Raw genomic sequence first — 24,397 nt, 5'->3', positions numbered from 1 at the left:
AAGTAATTTCATTAGTAAAAATATTAATTATTCAGCTGTCCCTGTTACGCCACAAGCAATAACCAATCCATGAGAAATGCTTTCTGTTTCTCAGTGTCTCTCTATATTCTTCCACAACACCTCCAGTGTTCCTCCGTGTTACCTCAATGCCATTCCTCCCAATCCCATTGAGATTTTGATTGGGCCATGCAGAAAAGGGCCACTTTGGGAGGTAATCTGAGGTCATTGGCTCCATACAAGCCTGTCATGTGATCAGATGGTTGGCTTGAGAGCCTAGCAAAACTTTTACACACTTTAGAGATTATGATGTAGAAGGCACTAAGTATGGCCAGAAGCAGTAATGCAGTAACTCATAGCAGCCAATCAGTAGATAGAATTTACTGGTCACCTGTAGCAAACATCGTATTGGCTGCTATGGGTTTCTGCTACCAGCAAACTTAGTACCTTTACAAACTCACTTTGCTGGTTCCGTACTGTGTTCAGGGTCGGACTGGACCAGTGTGACACTGGGAAAAAACCTGGTTAGTCCTGGCCCTAGTGGGCCCCACGGCCCCCACTGACCCAGCCCGCTCCCCCTGCCAGGAACTGGATGTGCTGGCGCCCCCCACTGGCTACTGTGTGCAGCGGTGCTCCAACCAGGATTGCGGAGTTAGGTGCAGTACACTGTGCGGGAGGGAGGGGGCAGCAGGAGCGCGTCACTGGGGTGTGAGGCCTCCCATACGGCGGTCCCAGTGAGCCCCTGACACCCCAGTCCATCACTGACTCTGCTCCTCCATACACAACATATTTCAGGGTCTATGATTCCCAAAATAGTACATTTTTGCTTTCTTGGTAGTACCACTTAAAAATTGGTGGTCCAAAATTATAACCCTAATCATTTGCTTACACAAGAATCAACACAAAAATATACAATATACTATCTTTTATCCTTTTCTTATTTCCCTGGCCTGTAAAACAATTATTAGTGATTTAGCTAAGAACCACTGATGATGGCTATACGGGAAGTTCAAATCCTATGACTGGAAAGAGGTAGAATTAAGCAAATTAGTACCAAGTTTCTCCAAATAGTAAACATTTTCTAATGAAGATCAAATGTTTAATATAAACATTTAAGGTGTTCTTTGTCATGTGTATATCACCATATAGCCTATCAATTATTGCTAAATCACATTATAAAGCATAAGTTGTGCACAGATATCAGTACTTACAGAATCATTTTCAATGTTCTGGAACAGCTTGGGGTCATCAAAATCACAGGACTCGCTAGTGGTTGGAAGCTGGCTGTGGAGTTAAACGAAATGCCATTAAAATATTGCTCCAGTATGAAGGTTGCTAAGAAGATTAAAAAAGAAAAGTTGAAGCTCGGTACTACAGCTAAACAGTCCACTGCACAGACACCGAAGGATTCTGGATCCATGTATACCCTATAAAGTGTTCTAGCTACTCACACAAATGATATATAAAGACGGTCCATCATTGGAAATAAACACAGAATTTAGGACTGTACTAACTATTAGCATTTTAGCTTGAACATTTCCCCCTCTTTTCCATTAATGACTTCAGTCTTCTCTCCCCCTCTCTCTCTCTCTGTGTCAGTCTCTAAGTTTTGCTTTGGCCACTGTCTCGCACCATTTGACTCCCTCCGTCTGTCCTTACTCTTTGCCCTTTTATTTTGCATTTGGAGATTTCCTGGCTGCTGATTTGTACATATGGATACAGTTATTATCAGGTGCTGGGCCAGGTATAGATTGTTCACCATTGGGACGGTTTTAGAAAACTCCCGTTTTAGAGTTTTAAAAAAAGTTTTAGCCTGGGTATGAGAAAAACCTGCTGCAAACCAAAATATACTGATCCTGTACTGAGAATCAAGTAAAGTTAAAGAGGTGTATCTTCTACTGAGAATCTAGTACAGGTATGGGATCTGTTATCCGGAAAACCATTATCCAGAAAGCTCTGAATTACGGGAAGGCCATCTCCCATAGACTCCATTATAATGAAACAATTCAAATTCCTAAAAGTCATTTCCTTTTTCTCTGTAATAATAAAACAGTACTTGTACTTGATCCCAACTAAGATATAATTACCCATTATTGGGGCAGAACAGCCCTATTGGGTTTATTTAATGGTTAAATGATTCCCTTTTCTCTGTAATAATAAAACAGTACCTGTACTTGATCCCAACTAAGATATAATTACCCCTTATTGGGGCAGAACAGCCCTATTGGGTTTATTTAATGGTTAAATGATTCCCTTTTCTCTGTAATAATAAAACAGCACCTGTACTTGATCCCAACTAAGATATAATTACCCCTTATTGGGGGCAGAACAGCCCTATTGGGTTTATTTCATGGTTAAATGATTCCCTTTTCTCTGTAATAATAAAACAGTACCTGTACTTGATCCCAACTAAGATATAATTACCCCTTATTGGGGGCAGAACAGCCCTATTGGGTTTATTTAATGGTTAAATGATTTCCTTTTCTCTGTAATAATAAAACAGTACCTGCACTTGATCCCAACTAAGATATAATTACCCCTTATTGGGGGCAGAACAGCCCTATTGGGTTTATTTAATGGTTAAATGATTCCCTTTTCTCTGTAATAATAAAACAGTACCTGTACTTGATCCCAACTAAGATATAATTACCCCTTATTGGGGGCAGAACAATCCTATTGGGTTTATTTAATAGTTAAATTATTTTTAGCAGATTTAAGGTATGGAGATCCAAATTACGAAAAGACCCCTTATCCGGAAAACCCCAGGTCCCAAGCATTCGGGATAACAGGTCCCATACCTGTACAGTGAGAGCACAATGTCGCCAACTGAGAATCAAAGTAAGATCTGTGTACCCTATACTGGAAATGAGGCAGAATGAAGATTGTGCATCCCTTATCTAGAAGCAAATAAAGTGAGGGTTAAATATCTTCTACTCATGATCAATATAAGTGTGAATCCATTGGTTTGGAGTTTGAAACTGTTAATCAATAAAGGCCCTTCTTCAGGCATATGATTAGTTATTACCCATAATCTAGTGTTTCTTGGCTAGACAGCGGTCATTTGCTTAGAAGGACCCCACAAACCCCCTTATAGAACAAAGTGTGTAACACAACAAGGCTACACGCTAGAACATTTCCACCACGCACGCACGCACAGACTAAGTGCAACACCATGGGCCACAAACTAAGGCTGCTGCCTGGCCTATATTCACTTTGGGTTTCAGCTAAACATGCTGCCTGGCAGGCCAGCTCCTTCCATATTGTATCTTACTGCATTCTTCTAGAAATCCCTCCATAACGAATTAGGTTTAGGTAATTATCTATATAAAAAGTAAAAAATGGGGATCAGGGTCATTTCAGTCCTGTAACTGACAGAGATTGTTGCATCTACTTCTCCTCTGCTTCCCTCTAATACTCCTGGTACTGAATCTGGGCTTTGAAGGGGAGAAGCAACTAATGGCACACAGCATATAAACGCTCACAGCGCAGCCAAAGGCTGAATAGCCAGATAGGAATTTGGCTGAAACCAATTACCACGCAAGGAAGTTTAAGAAAGTCTAAAAGCACAAAACACATCATCACTAAATTTCATCTGGCACTTGTGCGATTAGGCTCCTTATTTTACTGATAATGTATGTGCTCATATATACATCTAAGCTAAACATATCCCAGTGAGAGAAATGCAAGCCTTGCCATGTTTCTTTGCAAGAATAGCAAGGTCTGGGTGGATGGGGATGCTGATAATTGCCTAAACAAAGGCCAACATTAAAAAAAAATGGACTGGCTTGCAAACTTTTAACTGTTTTTGCTATAACTTTTTTCCCCAAAGCTCCATAAAGAAGAACTAAGGTGAAAATTATTTTATATATATTCCATTTTAAAGGAGAACTAAAGGAATAGTCACTGGGGGGGGGGGGGGGTGCCAACATATTAGGTATCCCCTAGTGATTATAATCACTTGCCTGATAGTGTTCCTATTCGCTTAAAAAAGTGCAATGGCCCAGGGTATTTCTATAGAAATCCATTGTTGCCATCTTTTTTGGCTTTTGCCTTAAGGAAAAGCTTTATAACTTTCTCTAAATATAATAGACAAAATTATGAGCCATTTCAAAGTATTAGGGTACATTAGGGACAACTCATGCAGATGTGGTGGGAGAAGGAGGAACTTTGCGGATTTCTTTTTTTCTATAAAAGGGCGTTAGGGGGGGTTTATCCGACTTTAATAATGTGGGGTTTTGGCTTTGCTTTGAATTAAATGCATGCATTTTGCCATTTTAATGTTTAAATTCCGTTCCCCATTTCAATGATTTCTATATCAAAACAATGCTCTATATGAATTCGCCACACTGCAGCTTAACATATAGATATAATTTTACATAAAAATAAACACGATCATTTGAAATGGTCAAGCCCGTGCTGTTCGGAGCCTGCCAGAAAGCCCACATGATTTTTCCGCTGGAACACATCTAAGGCCATTCTGGCACCGGAATAAGGAAAAATATAAATTTGTGTGAAGAATAAATAATATGATTAAAGTGCAGTTTTTTGCTATGCCAGCATATGGAATATCAAGGCCCGAGCATTTCTGAAACCAGGACTTTGGAAGCGGAAGAAAGGGACTTGTCTAACAATAGGACTTTCAACTACATTGTGGCTTTTACAAAAAAGTGATGTTTGATATTTATCCCTACAAGCCAGTAAATTAGAATTCTATAAAAGATGGAATGAATATTTAGTTATAGTTAAATGTCACTGTAGCAGTCGTACAGAACAACCCATTATCTCCCAAGGGGAATTCACTAAACTCTCTAAACCACTGAAGTGGAAAGAAACATGTAGCAATACCAAAAGGAACATGGAGGGTGTAGCAGTGGAACTACAGACTGGGGAAGATTTGTGGGGGTTGCCAGAGAAGATATAGGTGTATCAGAGGAAATATGTGGGGTACCTCCCCTGCTTAGTCAATATAAAGAACTGCTGCAGGAATTCTCCAGATATCTCCTAACAAAAAACCTGCCCCACTCCACCCTTGTTAAAATCTTTTTTTATAGTTACCCAATAAGGAGAAGCCCTTTATTTCTCCAACACCTCAGTACATTGCCTCCAATATGTTCCGGGACCTCTCTCAGAGCCACTGCCTGGTCAAATCCCCCACATCCACTCAAGTCTCCCACAACCCTCTTCAAAAATAAATTCAGACCCTACCTCTTGGATCACTATTGTGGCACTTATAGGCCACTGAGAATATCAACACCTATTACTTTTTTTATTTAGACTGTAAGCTGCATGGGGTAGGAAACTCCTGTCTCTTAAAGGGGTGGTTCACTTTTAGTAGGTTATAGAATGACCAATTATATGCAACTTTTCAGTTGGTCTTTATTATATATTATTCATAGTTTTTTAATTAGTCGCATCCTTCTTCTGACTCTTTCCACCTTTTGAACGGGGGGTCACTGATCCCATCAGCCAAAAACACATTGCTTATTTATTTCCATAAATATATCAGTCTCTTATTCAAACCACTACCTGGTTGCTAAGGAAACCTAACCTAGCAACCAGATAACTGCTGAAATTCCAAACTGAAGAGTTGCTGAACAAAAAGTGAAACACACATAATAAAAAATGAAGACCAACTGCAAATTATCTTAGAATATTACTCTATACATAATGCAAGATAACAAAAGGTGAATAACTCCTTTAATATGTGCTAAATATATATATATATAGTTTTATATTAGTTTTTCCATTGAGAACCATTTTTGAGTAATGGCTCTTGTGCATTTTATAACCACAGTTCCATCCTTTTTTCGCTTAAAGAAAATATTTCAGGCACTTAAGCTGCACCTGAAATAGCAACGGCCAACGTAAGTGCAAACGACTCCAATAGCAAAGCTGCTGCTACTTTCACTTTTTTTTTTTTTTAAATAAAAAATAAACTCTGTTTCTGTATGTTTTGTAAACACTTACATTTTAAGGAGAAGTTTACTAAGTGCACAAGACATTCCTTCTTTATAGCTGATTGTGTAGGGAATTTGCCATATTTGCAATGTGCGACATTAATGTAATGCTCTATGTGGCACTACTGCCATCTAGTGGCAGGATGAGAGTGCTGCAGCAGTGGAGTGGATTCAGCAGATAGACATACTGGCTGGAATCACATTGTAAACACAGCAGCCCTTCTTGAAGACCCAAATCCTTCAGAGTAGGAAGGCAAAACTCAGTAGTGCTATAAAGCAGCCTCTTACATATAATGCCTAGAACCCTCAATAGCATAAAAACCTGCCCCTGTGTAAATGTGTGGAAACATGCTTAATCACACAAGTACAATTAATAGAATGGACTTACCTGAAATCTTCAGATGAACGTTCCCTTTCAAATTCTGGAAAGTGCCTTCCAGTCATAAGAATAAAACACATGTAACAGTGAAATGTATGGGGTGGCATTTATAAAAGGAAAAGGTCAAATTAAGCAAACAAAGTGCTAAAGATAATGATGTTTTAATGATCAATATCACTGCATGTCAATATGAAAGCAATTTTATTATGCCAATGTCACATGGGGCAGATTCTCGGCCTGTGGATAAGCGCAGGCTTAGAATCCGTCCTGTGCAACTAAAGCCTTATACAGTATACAGACATGTTGGGTGGGGCATGGACAGGAAATATATTTCTATATCATACTAGTCTGTGTTACTTTGTCTTATCTATGGTCAATCACTATTAGTCTTCCTCACCATCTTTTTCCATTGCCCCCTTCCCCATTGAGGTGTTGGCTTTGTACAATCCGAGAGACATCCCCACTCTCTGTCTAATGGATGAGCCCATATGTACACAGGGCCTAACATTTTGGCACGTCCCAATGATTGTAACTTTCCTTATTTAAATGGGTTATGTAATAAAATGCACAAAGTTTTTCCAGAAAAAGTAACCCTTAGCAACCAATCAGCAGGTAGCATTGACTGGTCACCTGTTTAGAAGCAAACATCTTATTGGTTAACATTGCTTTACACCTTTTATTACATATGGGGCTAAAACTCTAAGCAATGAGGATCATGTGCTTTGTACTTACCCATAGGTAATTCCACCAATGCTGCATTTCTTAAAGTGCATGACGTTGCATGTTAAAGTCCCAGTTTTGTCAGAGAAAAGATATTTCACCTGAATAAAAAAAAAACAAAGACAAGGATTTATTTTTTTCGAGTAATAAGTTATATATACAGGTAAAGGACCTGTTATCCAGAATGCTTTGGACCTGGGGTTTTCTTGATTAGGGGTCTTTCCATTATTTGGATCATCATACTCTACTACAAGTCTACTAATAAATCATTTAAACATTAAATAAACCCAATAGGGCTGTTCTGCCCCAATAAGGGGTAATTATATCTTAGTTGGGATCAAGTACAGGTACTGTTTTATTATTACAGAGAAAAGGGAATCATTTAACCATTAAATAAACCCAATAGGGCTGTTCTGCCCCCAATAAGGGGTAATTATATCTTAGTTGGGATCAAGTACAGGTACTGTTTTATTATTACAGAGAAAAGGGAATCATTTAACCATTAAATAAACCCAATAGGACTGTTCTGCCCCAATAAGGGGTAATTATATCTTAGTTGGGATCAAGTACAGGTACTGTTTTATTATTACAGAGAAAAGGGAATCATTTAACCATTAAATAAACCCAATAGGGCTGTTCTGCCTCCAATAAGGGATAATTATATCTTAGTTGGGATCAAGTACAGGTACTGTTTTATTATTACAGAGAAAAGGGAATCATTTAACCATGAAATAAACCCAATAGGATTGTTCTGCCCCCAATAAGGGGTAATTACTGTATATCTTAGTTTGGATCAAGTACAGGTACTGTTTTATTATTACAGAGAAAAGGGAATCATTTAACCATTAAATAAACCCAATAGGGCTGTTCTGCCCCCAATAAGGGGTAATTATATCTTAGTTGGGATCAAGTACAACCATTTTTAAAAATTTGAATTGATTATAAGGGAGCCTATGGGAGATGGCCTTCCCGTAATTTGAAGCTTTCTGGATAACGGATCACACACCTGTTTCTGTTGCACCAATATGAAAGCATGCAGTAAAATATTCTTATATACAGAGAAGTGCCTCAGCCCTAGCAGAAGATACATTACAGACAGCATTCCGTACATATTTGTTCATTCTAAGCTCCATGGCACACAGGGCAGATTGTCTGCTACTGGCATTCAGTGCAAAACTGAAAATAGCCCTGTCTGCCTATTTAATAGCAAGTTTTCTGGCTGATGCCCATAGAGCGGTGACAGATGGACCTCTGTGCCAAAATGCTCAAGTGTCATTCAGCTGAACAAAGTCAGTTCCTATTAGAAAAGATAATAAAGGACAGACAGGTCACAATTCAGATTTTTTCATAATTTTTTCATGCTGAGATTTCATTTGTCGGCTTTTTTGTTTTTGATTTTGCACTTTTATAATTTGTCGCTTTAGTTTTGTTAACGTGAGAATTGAGCAAGGTTTCCCTAAGCTTCTGATGGTAAAACAGAGAATTCTTGAGGTTGTGGATAAACACTTCTGCCATTGATTTCAGCTGATCCACAGGAAGGCAAAAGCCCTCACATCTGTCTCCATTTTGCTTCCAAAGGGGATTACTCCTTGTATCAGTATTGTACTTTAGGAATTATATTAGTATTTGCTCGCCTGCTCAATGGCATTTAAGGTTTCCACTTCACTGGACTCACCGGGAAGAGAAAGAAATAGCAAACGACCTGCCACAGTGAGGCCCACAAAATATTTGGCTTTGACTCGATCAAATTAAAGAATTCCAATGTAGTTCCATCTATAGATATCACTTACCTGTCCAAGCTCCTCATTCAGATTAGATGTTCTTGCCATGGCAGGGGTGTCTGTTTCTGAATAATACATATCTCTGTCCTGAAACACATTAAAGAAAAGAAGACAACATCATCATGGGGTGTCCTGATACAATTTGGAAAAAAACCTCTTATACGAAAAAAAAAACTAATAAGCAAATTGCATTCAAGTCAACAGCCCTTGTTACTTTATATCAACTAATGACTTGCCCTTCTATCTTGATTGGCCAGTTACTGCAGTAAGTATGGAGCCCTGTATGATGGAGCTGGTACCAACCAGTCAGGAGTAGGTTTACTATACTGGGGAGCAATACTGATCCTCTATACAGTATGAAAATATAAAACACATATGTTTATAGAGACGCTACTTACCCAGTTGATGAAAAGAGCCTGGGTAAACTTAACTACTTCCAAAGTCACCAGAAGGCTGATAGGAATGAGGTTGTTGTACAAAATGATGAAGGTCAAAAGGTTGTAACCAAAATTTGTAGAGACTGCATCTGTATAAAGAGTTTTACAGGAGGGTATGTAAGTACTGGGTTCTCAGTGTAGCACAAAAACATATACACATATATATATAACCAACATCAGGCAAAGAGAGACATGTATGATAATAGGCACATGAGAATCAGTCAGAAACTATGGCACAAATGGGGCTTTTATGGTGGAGAGAGAACGTATTGCGCAAATAATCAGGACTTGGTTGTTATCAATATTTCACTTGGGGTAAATTACGACTGATCTTTATTGATCTTCAAAAAGTTATCTGAGACTTCATGAACTGCAGGATTTTAGTCCAAGTGGGGGAAAGGGGAGGTGTTTTGATAAATTAGTACATTTTCAAAATTCCAAAACATTAGGATATGTTTAGTAAATGTCACAAAACAACAGTTGTTGGCAACATTACCAATATCTCCTAGGTACCAGTTGGTTCCCTCATATTTCCAGTTCCATAATAAGGCTCCAACTGAGCTGACAAGAGCCATAACCAGGAGAATGCCAAATAAAACCAGGATTTGCACATTGGTCACTTTTTCAACATTTGATCTCTTCAGCGGCGCTTTAGTTGAATTCTGCACAAAAAAACAAACAAAAAATAGTTAGTGTGAAAGCTCTACAATAATGTCTCTACAATAACTGCCTTCCTAGGTGGGCCTGGAGCAGCCATGAAGTCTATGTAGGGGAAGCCTATTTGCTCTCCCAACTTGAAGATGACATTTGGGTTTAACACTTATTTCCTACCCCAACTGGCTGAATGACTTCCGCAGAAATAGTGGTTCATGAAGCTCTGCATCTGTATATTGGTCTCCAAACTGACTTCCTAGATGGGTCTGCAGTACTAGAGGAGAAATCCATTTAGTGAGCCTATTTGCTCTCCTAGAAACACCTAGAACACCTTTTTCCTACCCCAGATTTTTTTGAAAACCTTGACTGAACACAGCAATGTATTGCTCTCACTGTAACTTTGTTATGAGATCATGGGGGCCCTCACCTGCTGCATTTTATGCTTTGATATTACTTATGGTGCTTTCTTTGGACTGATTTTCACTTGCACTTCTGTTTTTTTTTCTCCTTTCCTTCTGTCTCTCCTCCAACTGCCACTTTGTGCCTCTATTTTACACATATAATTCAGAACCTCTGCTCCTCAGCTGCTTCTCTAAACTCTCTCCTTTACCAAGATGGCAGCTAACTTTCCTGTTCCTGGGTCCCATCACTTTTTTACATTAAACTGTCTCAATCCAGTTGAAATCATGGAGGAGAACCTTGATGGTTCCAGTGAAGACCTATATCATGATTTCAGCTCTGACCAGCACCACTGTCTATTAAAGCTCCAGGTAAAGGGCACTTATATGGTTTGGGAAATAGAGATCACCCTGTAAGATACCTATTAATTCCATGTACTGAAAGACAGGGGAAGGATGTTCCTCAGTTTACCAACTAATGTCTAACTAAACCAGGTGGAATGTCTACTAAAACCATAAATACACTGGAGCTCAATTACAGACTTTCAGCAAAAAGCAGCCCCGAACTATATGTTTTAGTGTTCAAGAATAAAATATAATGAAAATATAACACACAGAATAAACAGCTTACTCTACTACCTGCATTAATTTGGTGTCATGTCCAGTGTACACAACTATTCCAATAACCCACTGGGTGTTTCTGATCTGGGCACCTCTCAACAAAATTTGTTCAGGTCCAACAGGAACAGGGCTAAAAAAAAAAATAGTCAAAATGTTATATACAGTTATATTGATGCGAGAGCTAGGGATTATTCTTTCTCTTTTCTACAAAACATTTTCAGCGCCTGGAGATACATGAGTTTGCTCTGGCCATAACCTAAGGAGTGTTGGTTGGCAAGTGCTAATATTTAGCTGATTTATACAGGACATATGTGAGCACTTCCATAAATGGACCCAATTTCAGCCCAATAATAGCACATGTAAAATACAGACTTCCTTTATATATATATATATATATATATATATATATATATATATAAAACAGTCCACACGACAGCACCACACTCCAAAATCCGCTGCTCTGCAGCTGCCCCTGTGCACGGGATATCATATAAATATCAAAATAAAACAGCCAAACCTTGAAAAAGGTCCCAAAAGGGACCGAAACGTCGGTTGTGCATGCAATTATAATACACAAGAGATTTTTTGAAACACAAAGACCCTTGGTGCTGGCTGTTTTATTTTGATATATATATATATATATAGTCGCTCCCAGAATGGTAAATGAGGCCTATATCATGGCATTATCGATGGAGCAGAACTCCCACATATGTATATAACTGTAACCCTGTTGGTAGTACTAATCTAATAATGAAATATTCCTATCAATATAAAATGTAGAATGTAGAGAGGCAAGCAGGGCACCACTTACAACAAAGATCTTTGGGGAAATGTTTAATGCAGAGTAAATCTAAATGAAACCTCTGCACCGTACCTTCCATGTATTGAAATTGTTTAAAAAAAAAAAAACAATTGTGCATATAAAATAGCCATAATACCCCCTATTGTATAATATAAGGATACAGTACAAGTCTCTGAGGAGATACAATCCCAAAGGAGTTCCATGTCCATATTAAATGGGACCTGTCACCTGTATACAGTGCTACCTGAGGCGGCCAAGTTAATGCCACCCCCTCGCTCCCCCCGTGTGTAGCTTTCTCACGTTAGAGGGGGCAAGGGAGCAATAGCGATCTCTGCACTAAAAGAGCAGAAATTCCAATTGAAAAATCTGAATTTCTGCTTTTTGCCTCCCCTGTTAACTTGCCATCTGAAGCAAGTGTCTCAACTCCCCTTATGGCAGCAGCGCCCTGGCTGTATAATAAAAGCACCTTTCAAATTAAACATGACACATACATTTTTTTTTTTATGAAAACATTTATACCTGTTAAAATAGGTATATAATAATTTTAGCTGTCAATCATATATTGGCTGCATCACCTCTATGACTCATAGAGGCAGGGCCGACAGTCCCTTTCACTTTCCATTCAGAACTTCCTAGATGTCACTGCACTCCTCTTAATCCCCTTCCCTCCTCACTGTCTATAATTGTGTAGTCTGTGCATGGGCATCAGGTCCCAGTTCTGGCACATAAACAAGATTTGGGATTGATGCAGCTTTCCTTTGCACCTGCCTGCTGCTGTGATTGTGTATCCACGACTGAACTCAAACACTCAAAAAAAAAAAAAAAAGGAAAACCCCAATATCTCGAATTGAAAATATGGCTTGACTTTGCCTAGGACAACTCCCATTGGCTTCTATAGAAACTCACAAGTTTTTAGAAGCTTTAGGAGAATTTTTTTTTATCTTTCAGAAGCTTTACATTTGAGTTTTCAGGTTTTTTGCACTTAATACCAGACATTTTACTTTTTGAACCATAACTCGAATTGTGCAAGTTTCAGTGTTAAAAAAAACTTGAACCGTAAAAAAAAAAAAATCAACACTGATATATCACCCCCATAATTTACGGGATATTCATGCTTCTTATATAAATGAATATCTAGTTAATGTTTAGCTAAGTTAGTGTGACATGTAACATTCATATATTAAACAGATAACTTTTTGCTCACTTGTTGGTCCCTAGGCGCAGGTTTCCAATAAAGTCATAAAGATGTCGATTAGGTCCTTCACATTCGATTCTTCCAGTCATTTTCACCAAGTCCTCCTCTGACAGAAGGTTTGATGTTGCTGGTAACCCCTGCATGGAGCAGCCACAGAAAGAAAAGAACAGGCAAATATTGGAGTCATGTCATAGGGTAATGTTATACTTATTGTCAGTGGAGACACAATCAGTGCCCTGAAACTCTACCAACAGCTGCTGCAGATATAACCTACAACAGGAATCAATTCATGGATGACAAGATGCCTTGGTATAAATCATTGGTTAGACCAGATCTAGAGTACAGGCTACTAATTTGGGAACCCATCTTTAAAAACAGAAGAACTGAAAAAGGTTCAGACATGAAAAACACTACGGAAATGAATTACTTGATCTATAGAAAACATAAATGTGTTTATTGAGGCCTACTGTTTATCTAAGACTCAAATAGTAGTGGATATTGTAAGATTCATTCTGTTTGAAGGAGGTAAATAACTCTTTTATTGTACAATCATATTTAGCATCTACTAACAACCTGGGTAATGTTACCAAAATCCTAATTATCCTAATTCTAAAGGAGTGCTTATAAGGAACTAAGGAATAATGGGAGTCATCCAGTGTTTTCACTATTATTATACAATAATAATAAACTGTTTTAGTCAGTTTAGAGGTAAAGAGCTGAGCAAAATATACATAGTTCTTCATACTGCCCTCAAATTGTTCTCTAGATCCCACTAGATGGAAGAGAAGTAAGACAGATGGTCTCCAAAGGGAGATTTGACTGGAGCCAGTAACAAGCAATTGTATGCCCCATAGAGGGTTTGCTGACCCTAGATCAGTGATTCCCACCCAGTGGCTCATGAGCAATATGTTGCTCACCACCCCTCTTTGATGTTACTTTCAGTGGCATCAAAGTAGGTGCCTATTTTTAAATTTCTGGCTTGGAGACAAGTTTTGGAAGCACAGAGACAAAGTTTTACTAGAAGCAGAGCCTCCTGCAGGGCAGCAGTCCACATGAGGCTGCCAAATAGCCAATCACAGCTCTTATTTGGCATCGCCAATTTCATGCTTGTGTGGCTCACCAACAGTTTTTACATCTGAGTGTGGCTTACGAGTAAAAAGGGTTGGGGATCCCTGCCCTAGACGCTCAGCACCAAGATCAGAAATATCTACCTATATATTTATATAGGTATTACCTGTCGTATTTTTAAGTTCGTTTCCCCATCAAGATTGGATGTTTCGATGTAGCACATAGCTTGTGGTTCACTGAAAAAAAGCACAAGCACAGTTCTGTTAGACTGAAACCAGAGCACATTTGGGGTTGTACAACCCACACATTAGTTTGCACTATTTGCAATAAATAATGCCTTTTTGGATCACTGTTTTGGGGTCTCGCCCATAAGAAACTGGTACCAATGGCAAAGCACAGAGCTCTCAGTTACTAATTAGATAAAACATTTTTGCACTATAACAGGGCGGCCTAAACATCACAAGACCATTCTATGTGCATCTATAGTGGCCTGGTCTCAAAGGCATTCAGAGAGATGGGCCAGCAGAACCTCTCAGTTATTTTCTCAAAGGTTTATCCATCATGTTGTTATAGCGTGTGTTTTGCCAAAGGTATACCCAAACAAATCCAATCCCTAATTTGCAAATGAAGCATAACTAAGAAAACAGGACCATCACACTCTTTAAAGTTAGACAAATAAAACTCTTGCACAGATTGCTGGGATTAAACTAAAGTTTGTTGCATCCCTCATCCACATGCACATAATGGTCAAACAAGAAACCAAAGATACCTAGGCATGAGAAGCACATCTTAATTGTCTGGCCAATGGTTCCTGAGAAAAGGGCTGTAAAGGTGTACATAGACACAATATAGGTAGTGTGACCAACTCAAGTACCAAGAGGGACACAGTCTTATGTTTGGTGCCCAAGAATGGGTCCTGGTGGTTCAGACTAAAGAATAAATATAGAGAAGCACACATACCACATACTAGCAGGCCATGCATCTCATGTCTGGTGAACAGATAGGATCTCTTGCCTTGCTCATGTTGCCAACAATATTATATTTCTGGAAAACTACAGCTAAAGTTGATGCTGTTTCTAAATGAAGGAATATTCTGTAACATTTATAAATATTATTTCACTTGTTCTCGTGCATTTTTTAAACATTTGAGTGGTAGCAGTTTCTCTTTGTTCCAGTTAATTGTTGTTGGTAAGTTTTTTTAATTAGCCCCATAGAAAAGTCTAAAGTCATGTGACTGTATGTCTTTAGGACACTAAACAAACTCCAAAAGTCTAGGGCAAGTGGTAAAAATACCCCAGCAGCAAGCTTGTTATGGGGAAAGGTACCCCTATAGAAGCTATCTGGTTTATATTTGCTCATTACACCCGGTTGCCAGAAAAAATAATTATATGGTAGACCTTTAAGCAAATGACTGACTCATGAACTGGCACATGTGGTCCTCCACTGACTAGTTGGTCTATATATCTAAATAAAGCCTGATCAGATCCAGACCAATCCTATTGGTTCCATGTATGGTCCCAAACACCTTTACATATAACATCATTGAAACTGAGACTTCCTGTCAACTACAGCTCTATTTATGTGTGCTCTAACCTATAGGGTCCCAGTGAAGTGGCAACATTACATTTTCAAGATAAAAAAGTGGGACTAAAAAGATTACTTTGTCAGGGGCTGTATAGTTTGAATCCCTCCATCTTTTGTTGAAAGTTTCCAATCCCAGTTGTTGCCCAATTACAGCTGGGCTTACACACAGGACAGTGATAAAGTTAACAAGTGATGGCTAGCCTATGGCTTATGGACCATTCAGGGACCCTCTCTAGAGGCTTCATGTTACTATGTATGAAAGCAACAAAGGTAATTTAATTTTTAGGTAGCAATGCAGACTCTTTCAGAAGAAACCCTAATGGTTCACCAGAGTATAAAGTTTTCCCACCCAATCATAAGATCTGACCTGGAAGATAAAATGATCATATCAGCTGGAAGATGTTGCCCATTGGTAACCTTCACAATGTCTCCTACTGCCACCTGTGAATCCAGGGGCAGCCGTGCAGCAGGTAAGAGGAAAGAAGAGTGAATTTGTGCTTCCTTGATGGTTACTTTGTGTTTACAATACAAAAGTTATAATATGAGGGCCATAAAACAACAACAAGGATTCAATATAGACACATGACACCTCATATCATATCCATCACCATACAAATACACGCACAAATCTAAATTATTTGCACACAGGAATTATCACATGTATAGAGCAGTGTTACCCCTCCCCTGTGGGTATCCCAGAGCCTCGGTGGAAAGGAGTAGGGTGCAATATGGGGAGAACACCTATTTGCTCTCCTAGATACACTTGAAAGTCCAACTTGAAGGTCAGTTAGGATAAGATTTGGGGTAAAACTTGGAATTCTTGTAACAATGGCTGAATGATACAACAACATTCCCTACATCTGTAACATTGTTGTGATCTTAGGGTGGAGCCCCAAGTTAGGCTTGGAAAGAAAATTTGTGGGTCCTTAATTCTGGATCCTTGTGGGTCCTAAATTCTGGTGGGGTGCTTACAAATAAGTAGGCGTACTGTACCTGGCATGGCTACTCATAACTAAGTGTGGCCTGGTTGGATATTCAAGCTTTTAAAGTATGAATTTGACAGAACTGTCAACTCAACTGTATCATGTGGATTACTATACCCTGCTTAGGTAGAGCTGTGGGTATAAGAAGTAGGAAGGACACACACAGACGATTTCAAATGGTATAATAAATGCATTCAAGTGTTTATTGCAGAGTGCCCAAGCAGTCGAAAAATGCATTTTGTTTGTGCATTTTTCCACTAATGAAGGTGGCGAGGAGCCCTTGAACCATTTGGCTTTTTTATGTGCAATAAACAGTTGAAGGTATATAATTACACCATTTGAAATCATCTGTGTGTGTCCTTCCCACTTCATCTTGTGATTGCTTGCACATTGAGCCCGGAGCCTTTGGAGAACTGCACCAACGGATAATCTACATAAGTCTCTTACAAAGTAACCAGGAGTGTATGGACTTTTTCCAATCTACACTAGAGTTGTGGGCATGGCATGGATGCAACAGGTCTATCTCTCTGACTTTCATGCACCAGTGATCTACAAACGATTAAAATGCCAGAGTGTCCCAGATAGGGAACTAATGATCCTTAATTCTGGGAAATTTCACAGTTGCAAATGTCTACATTATGTTCAGGGCCCAAATCATCAAACCTTTAACCACCTTGACTGCTATGGTGGTAGGTTTATAAGAGTTAAAGAGGCAAAGCATGGGGAGAGTTTAAAAAAAAGCTATTTTAGAAAATATAAAATATAAAAATAGTATTTATGCCTCTGTAAAAGATTAATTTGGGACTATAAGAAAAAATGCTTTAAGAATGTTTTTCTTATACCCATCTTTAGCAAGCCAATGAAGATTACAGGATATATTGATGACTTTCTCATGGATCACATGCTTGCCCACCAAACTAGTTTGTAACTAAAGAGTAAAGCATTTACCTCTCTCCAAACCATGTTCTGCCATGTCCCCCCTTTCAGCACTGCAAAAAGCAAAGCGTAATTTTATTCAGATACCAACGCCAATATGACATCACGTGAAAATAAAGACAAATCCCAAAGGAAAGAATATTAAAAATAAAAGTGAAGTTCCATTCAACTATGGGACGGGCTACAGGGGTTGCCATGTTAGCAGTTACCAGGTGTTGCTCCTATTAGCTTTAAGAACCAGATTCCTGTTTTTTTAAGTGGCAATGTGACCGTTATGGAACACTCCGGCAACAGATTTCAGCATAAAAAAGCATACTCATGTGCTTCCGGATCGAAATCCACTCCGTGTGTCAGCACCAATGTCGACGCAATGCTTCTTGGTGTAGACACAGGAGTCAGCGGACACCAAGTAGATAAACAGGCCAAAAATAGCCCTGTTTGGCACATGTGCCATTAGGCTTCCCATTTCTTCACTTGAGTATTTTCTTGAAGGGGGAAGAGGAAAGGGAACATGTAGGCTTGTTTGGGGCAGAGTAATCATCAGTCAATCACTGACAAAGGGGGGCAGCAAAATGAGTACCTGTACATATTTTGTCGGCAGAGGAGGGGATGGAATACAGTATGTGGGACTCAGGTAAAGCAATCAGGAAATAACTGCTGCTGCTGGTGATAATAATTTCTAAATATATTTCTATTCTATATATTTATATATACGTACCTATGGTTTTCTTTTTATTAACAGTGTTATCTGCCTTGTGTCTTTTCTGCAACAAAAGAATAAGATGTAAGTAAATGTATGCCCAAATTGTTTAACTCATTCCAATATTCTTGTAGCAATGGTGAACCTGGATATCCAGGGCTGATCCTAACGCCAACATATTCCACAGTGATTTACAAAGATTATACATCATTCCCCTTAGTCCCTGCCCCCAGTGGAGCTTACAATCTAAGATCCCTATCACATTCACACACATTAGGGTCATTTTTATATTATGGGAGTGTAGCCAAGCTGGTTTCATTGAAAGTAAGCCTATTTTCCTGCTTTATGTGGATTTTCACTGTTGATATAAGGACTGCAGCAGTATGTATAGAAATAGGAATGAAGGGACTACAGATCCCAGAAGGCCATGCTCTGGAGAGGATGTGCTCCAAAAAGGAAGAGGAAGAAGGGAGGAAGTGGATCTGAGCACCTGAGGGTGGAGAGCTGCCAGAGATCTCTGCTAAAGGCCAGAGTATGTGTGTGATGCTGCATGGAAAACAGTGACAGAGATCCCCCCTGCGCAGTGTGGGAAGCTGAGTGAAATCCTGCCAGCACTGAAGGGAGACCTGCATGTCCCAAACAAGTTTCCTGTCTCACATCTCAGTAGTAAGTGTGCCACAGTACTGAGATACAGGTAACTAACATACAGTATATATCTAACTGGTGCAGCAGCAGTAACACTGGGATATCCTGTACAATATAGTTCCCTCATACATACTTTACAGGAGGAACAATCTGTGTCAGTTGTCACAGGAGATACAGACTGCAACAAGCCACTGTGGGACTATTATTACTGACCAACACAAGTGGATTACAGTGAAAACACTACTTAGAATCACAGATAATTGTGACAGTATACATTTGAAGCTATAATAACAAAGTACAAGCATCCTGGATGTAAATTGTTGTTTAAGGGCCCCAACGCTGCCGGCTTATAGGACATTAGGGGAGCTCCCAAAGTTTGTTGTTAGAACTTAACTGCTAGTGCAGTTTACATTGCATTGCACTGTTATTGCTATTTCTGCCTGTTCATATTTTTTGCATTTATCTGCATTTAATTTTTCTAACTCATTTTCAGCCCAGTTCCTGTGTAATAAATCTGGGTTTACTTCCTGTTTGTGTTGGTATTTACTGGGAATCTTTGGGGTGTCACCACAGTCACAACTACAGTACACCAAGCCATACCCTAGGGTGGGCTACAGGTTTTACAGAGATAATACCCCATTCACTTCAGTCCCTGCCCCAGTGGAGCTTACAATCTAAGGTCCCTATCACATTCCCATCAGTCCCTGCCCCAGTGGAGCTTACAATCTAAGGTCCCTATCACATTCCCATCAGTCCCTGCCCCAGTGGAGCTTACAATCTAAGGACCCTATCACATTCCCATCAGTCCCTGCCCCAGTGGAGCTTACAATCTAAGATCCCTATCACATTCCCATAAGTCCCTGCCCCAGTGGAGCTTACAATCTAAGGTCCCTATCCCATTCCCATCAGTCCCTGCCCCAGTGGAGCTTACAATCTAAGGTCCCTATCACATTCCCATCAGTCCCTGCCCCAGTGGAGCTTACAATCTAAGGTCCCTATCACATTCCCATCAGTCCCTGCCCCAGTGGAGCTTACAATCTAAGGTCCCTATCACATTCCCATCAGTCCCTGCCCCAGTGGAGCTTACAATCTAAGGTCCCTATCACATTCCCATCAGCCCCTGCCCCAGTGGAGCTTACAATCTAAGGTCTCTATCACATTCACACACATTAGGGTCATTTTTATATTATGGGTTTTACAGAGATTTTACCCCATTCACTTCAGTCCCTGCCCCCAGTGGAGCTTACAATCTAAGGACCCTATCACATTCACACACACTATGTTTGTGTGTAATGTTGTGCATGATGGAACAACAATCACACAATTGTCCAGAACTTGGGTATCTTTGTCACTGGAAAAAGGGCAGTGTTTTGGATATGGATATAAAATGTAAAATACCTTAACATATTTAGAGCAAAAATAGTGCAGATAAAGTACAAACAGTGCTTAAAGGGAATGTAAACCCCAAAATAAACATTTGCCCACTGAGAGCAATTGTAATTTTAAGCACATTTCCAATATATATTAATTACAATTGAATGGGTTAAAATAAGTTTAAAACCAGTTAAAAACAAGCAATGAATATATATTAGAAAGTTTATAAATAAAATTTCCTTTCATTTGGCAAATACATATTTTGGGGGTATACATCCCCTTTAATGAATAAGCTGGATAATATATAAATGTTTTCTATGCCCAGTTTAACCCTTGGAATAGAGTGCTTTTGTTTCTCAAAAATCCATTATAAGGCCTGACATTTTTGAAGCAGTAGGATCAACAAAAGCTTTCCGTATCGATCCAGCCTGTAACGTAAATCCTTTTATTTCAAACAAACATTTAAAAATGGCATTTTCTCAATATACATTCTGAGTAAATCAATATAAATTCTCTCCAAGCTATCAATTGATTTGTAATGTGCCCTAATGACCAGAGATGCCGAAGACCTTTATTCAGTGAGCTGGATCTTTCTAGGGCACCCCAGGCCAGTGATAGAACCTTCCTTGCTCCTGTTATGGCAGAACTAAAACTCCCACCATGGCTACTTTAGGCCAGGGATCCCCAACCTTTCATACTCGTGAGCCACAGTCAGATGGAAAAAGACTTGGGGAGCAACACAAGCATCAAAAAAGTTATGGAGGTGCCAAATAAGAGCTATGATAGGAGCCTCTATGCACACTATCAGCTTACAGGGGCTTTATTTGGTAGTAAATCTTGTTTTTATTCAACCAAAACTTGCCCCCAAGTCAGGAATTCAAAAATAACTCCCTGGTTTGGGGGCACTGAGAGCAACACCCAAGGGGTTGGTGAGCAACATGTTGCCCCGGAGCCACTGGTTGGGGATCACTGCTTTAGGTTCACTAAACTATAAGTAATATTTTGCCCAATACAGCAAAATTATAACGACAATTAATGTACCAGATTGTAAACCATAGTGCAGAGCTGCACAGGAACCATTAAAACAGCCACAATGCATTTCCTATAAGGGCAAAGGTACATGGTGCTACTTCTGGGCCTTTAAGCAGAACCGATAGACTCATAGGGGCACATTTACTTACTCACGAACGGGCCGAATGCGTCCAATTGCGTTTTTTTCGTAATGATCGGTATTTGGCGATTTTTCTGAAAATTGTCGCGACTTTTTCGTTGCCATTCCGAATGTTGCGCAAAATCTGGCGATCTTTTCGTAGCGTTACTACTTGCGCGAAAAGTTGTGACTTTTTCGTAGCCTTCGCGCCGAGTACGAAAGATTCGGATTCATTCAAGCTTCAGCATGGTGACTTTTCTTGGGCCGGGTTGGAGCTGCAGAGTGCCATTGAGCCCTATGGGAGACTTTCCTTGGGCCGGGTTGGAGCTGCAGAGTGCCATTGAGCCCTATGGGAGACTTTCCTTGGGCCAGGTTGGAGCTGCAGAGTGCCATTGAGCCCTATGGGAGACTTTCCTTGGGCCGGGTTGGAGCTGCAGAGTGCCATTGAGCCCTATGGGAGACTTTCCTTGGGCCAGGTTGGAGCTGCAGAGTGCCATTGAGCCCTATGGGAGACTTTCCTTGGGCCGGGTTGGAGCTGCAGAGTGCCATTGAGCCCTATGGGAGACTTTCCTTGGGCCGGGTTGGAGCTGCAGAGTGCCATTGAGCCCTATGGGAGGCTTTCCTTAGGCCAGGTTGGAGCTGCAGAGTGCCATTGAGCCCTATGGGAGGCTTTCCTTGGGCCAGGTTGGAGCTGCAGAGTGCCATTGAGCCCTATGGGAGACTTTCCTTGGGCCGGGTTGGAGCTGCAGAGTGCCATTGAGCCCTATGGGAGACTTTTCTTGGGCCGGGTTGGAGCTGCAGAGTGCCATTGAGCCCTATGGGAGACTTACCTTGGGCCAGGTTGGAGCTGCAGAGTGCCATTGAGCCCTATGGGAGACTTTCCTTGGGCCGGGTTGGAGCTGCAGAGTGCCATTGAGCCCTATGGGAGACTTTCCTTGGGCCGGGTTGGAGCTGCAGAGTGCCATTGAGCCCTATGGGAGACTTTCCTTGGGCCGGGTTGGAGCTGCAGAGTGCCATTGAGCCCTATGGGAGGCTTTCCTTGGGCCAGGTTGGAGCTGCAGAGTGCCATTGAGCCCTATGGGAGACTTTCCTTGGGCCGGGTTGGAGCTGCAGAGTGCCATTGAGCCCTATGGGAGACTTTCCTTGGGCCGGGTTGGAGCTGCAGAGTGCCATTGAGCCCTATGGGAGACTTGCCTTGGGCCAGGTTGGAGCTGCAGGGTGCCATTGAGTCCTATGGGAGGCTTCCAAAATCATGCTAAGTCTGAAAGTTTTGCCCGCCGCTTACGAGCGCTCAATACGAAAAAGTCGTGACAAGATACGAGCGCATCGTAATGGCTACGAAAAACTCGTGTTTTTTCGCGCAAATCGTATTGGTAACGAAAAAGTCATGACAATTTCCAAAAAGTCGTAAAGGCGCCAAAAAAATAGCAAAAAATACGAAAAAGTCGCAAAATGTTCGTTTTCCAATCGGAATTTTTCCAATTCGGATTCGTGGGTTAGTAAATGTGCCCCATATTGTAGATTCCAACCGCACACCTCAAGTGGCCAGTTTCCAAATGACAACTGCAGGTATGAAATCCTGTTATCTAGAATGCTGGGACCTGGGGCTTTCCTGATAAGGGGTCTTTCTGTAATTCAGATCTCCATACTTTAAATCTACTAAAAAAATTATTTAAACATCAATTAAACCCAATAGGATTGTTCTGCCTCCAATAAGGATTAATTATATCTTAGTTGGGATCAAGTACAGGTACTGTTTTATTATTACAGAGAAAAGGGAATCATTTAACCATGAAATAAACCCAATAGGGCTGTTCTGCCCCCAATAAGGGGTAATTATATCTTAGTTGGGATCAAGTACAGGTACTGTTTTATTATTACAGAGAAAAGGGAATCATTTAAACATGAAATAAACCCAATAGGACTGTTCTGCCCCCAATAAGGGGTAATTATATCTTAGTTGGGATCAAGTACAGGTACTGTTTTATTATTACAGGGTGAAAGGAAATCATTTTTAAAAATTAGAATTATTTGCTTATAATGGAGTCTATGGGAGATGGCCTTCCCATAATTTGAAGCTTTCTGGATATAGGTTTTACGGCTAACAGATCCCATACCTGTATTTAGGGAAATGACAAATTAGCAACTCAACATCACCTCCATTTACATGTAAGGCAATAATGGGGAGTGCAGTTAGTTATTGACATGGCGTTAGTGTGTACAGGTATGCTTTTATCTCTGTAATAATAAAATAGTACCTGTACTTGATCCCAACTAAGATATAATTACCCCTTATTGGGGGCAGAACAGCCCTATTGGGTTTATTTCATGGTTAAATGATTCCCTTTTCTCTGTAATAATAAAACAGTACCTGTACTTGATCCCAACTAAGATATAATTACCCCTTATTGGGGGCAGAACAGCCCTTTTGGGTTTATTTAATGGTTAAATGATTCCCTTTTCTCTGTAATAATAAAACAGTACCTGTACTTGATCCCAACTAAGATATAATTACCCCTTATTGGGGGCAGAACAGCCCTATTGGGTTTATTTCATGGTTAAATTATTCCCTTTTCTCTGTAATAATAAAACAGTACCTGTACTTGATCCCAACTAAGATATAATTCATCCTTATTGGAGGCAATGCTCCAAACGCTCCAATGTATACACCTGCGCACTTTAATGATGTCATTGAAGGGGTGAGGCGGGGCAAACATGAGTATATAAACAAGCGCAGTCACAGCACAAGTGGGCCATCACCTGCCCGCGACCTACTTCTAGAGGCAACTGGTTGGTCTGACCCCGTCTGAGCTGCAGGTAAGCCAAAGCAGGTTTCAGGCCAGCCCCTGCATCACTGGTGAGTAGCCCTTGATTACTTGACATTGAACTGCTACACAGACTTGTAGTTCAGCAATGTATGTAACACAATGATGTAGGATAATTCCTGCAGATACAGGGGCTCACTCTGTGATGCTATGTGTCTTCCTCCATTGCAGCAATTATCGTAACCCCCTAA

The 24,397-nt window shown here is 40.1% G+C and overlaps 1 protein-coding gene across 3 annotated transcripts in view; it reads right to left on the bottom strand.

Moving 5' to 3' along the window:
• atp8a2 (ATPase, aminophospholipid transporter, class I, type 8A, member 2) overlaps positions 1 to 24,397 on the bottom strand; it is a 379,342-nt gene that overhangs the window by 294,362 nt on the left and 60,583 nt on the right. For 2 of the 3 annotated variants that reach the window (XM_031897248.1, XM_012957935.3), the window contains 12 exons: positions 18,231 to 18,276; positions 17,525 to 17,565; positions 15,961 to 16,034; positions 14,176 to 14,245; positions 12,951 to 13,078; positions 10,963 to 11,074; positions 9,768 to 9,933; positions 9,233 to 9,360; positions 8,844 to 8,921; positions 7,066 to 7,154; positions 6,343 to 6,387; positions 1,209 to 1,281 (listed from right to left, as the gene is read on the bottom strand). In XM_031897248.1, coding sequence (XP_031753108.1) covers positions 1,209 to 1,281; positions 6,343 to 6,387; positions 7,066 to 7,154; positions 8,844 to 8,921; positions 9,233 to 9,360; positions 9,768 to 9,933; positions 10,963 to 11,074; positions 12,951 to 13,078; positions 14,176 to 14,245; positions 15,961 to 16,034; positions 17,525 to 17,565; positions 18,231 to 18,276 — 1,050 coding nt within the window. Of the gene's footprint in view, positions 1 to 1,208; positions 1,282 to 6,342; positions 6,388 to 7,065; positions 7,155 to 8,843; positions 8,922 to 9,232; positions 9,361 to 9,767; positions 9,934 to 10,962; positions 11,075 to 12,950; positions 13,079 to 14,175; positions 14,246 to 15,960; positions 16,035 to 17,524; positions 17,566 to 18,230; positions 18,277 to 24,397 lie in introns of those variants that run through there. The other variant, XM_031897249.1, reaches the window with a different exon arrangement.

This window comes from Xenopus tropicalis, chromosome 2, assembly GCF_000004195.4.
Source record: "Xenopus tropicalis strain Nigerian chromosome 2, UCB_Xtro_10.0, whole genome shotgun sequence".
NCBI classification, from domain to species: domain Eukaryota; kingdom Metazoa; phylum Chordata; class Amphibia; order Anura; family Pipidae; genus Xenopus; species Xenopus tropicalis.
The sequence above is the reverse complement of the archived record's forward strand: the minus strand, read 5'-3'. Positions and strand labels throughout refer to the sequence as shown.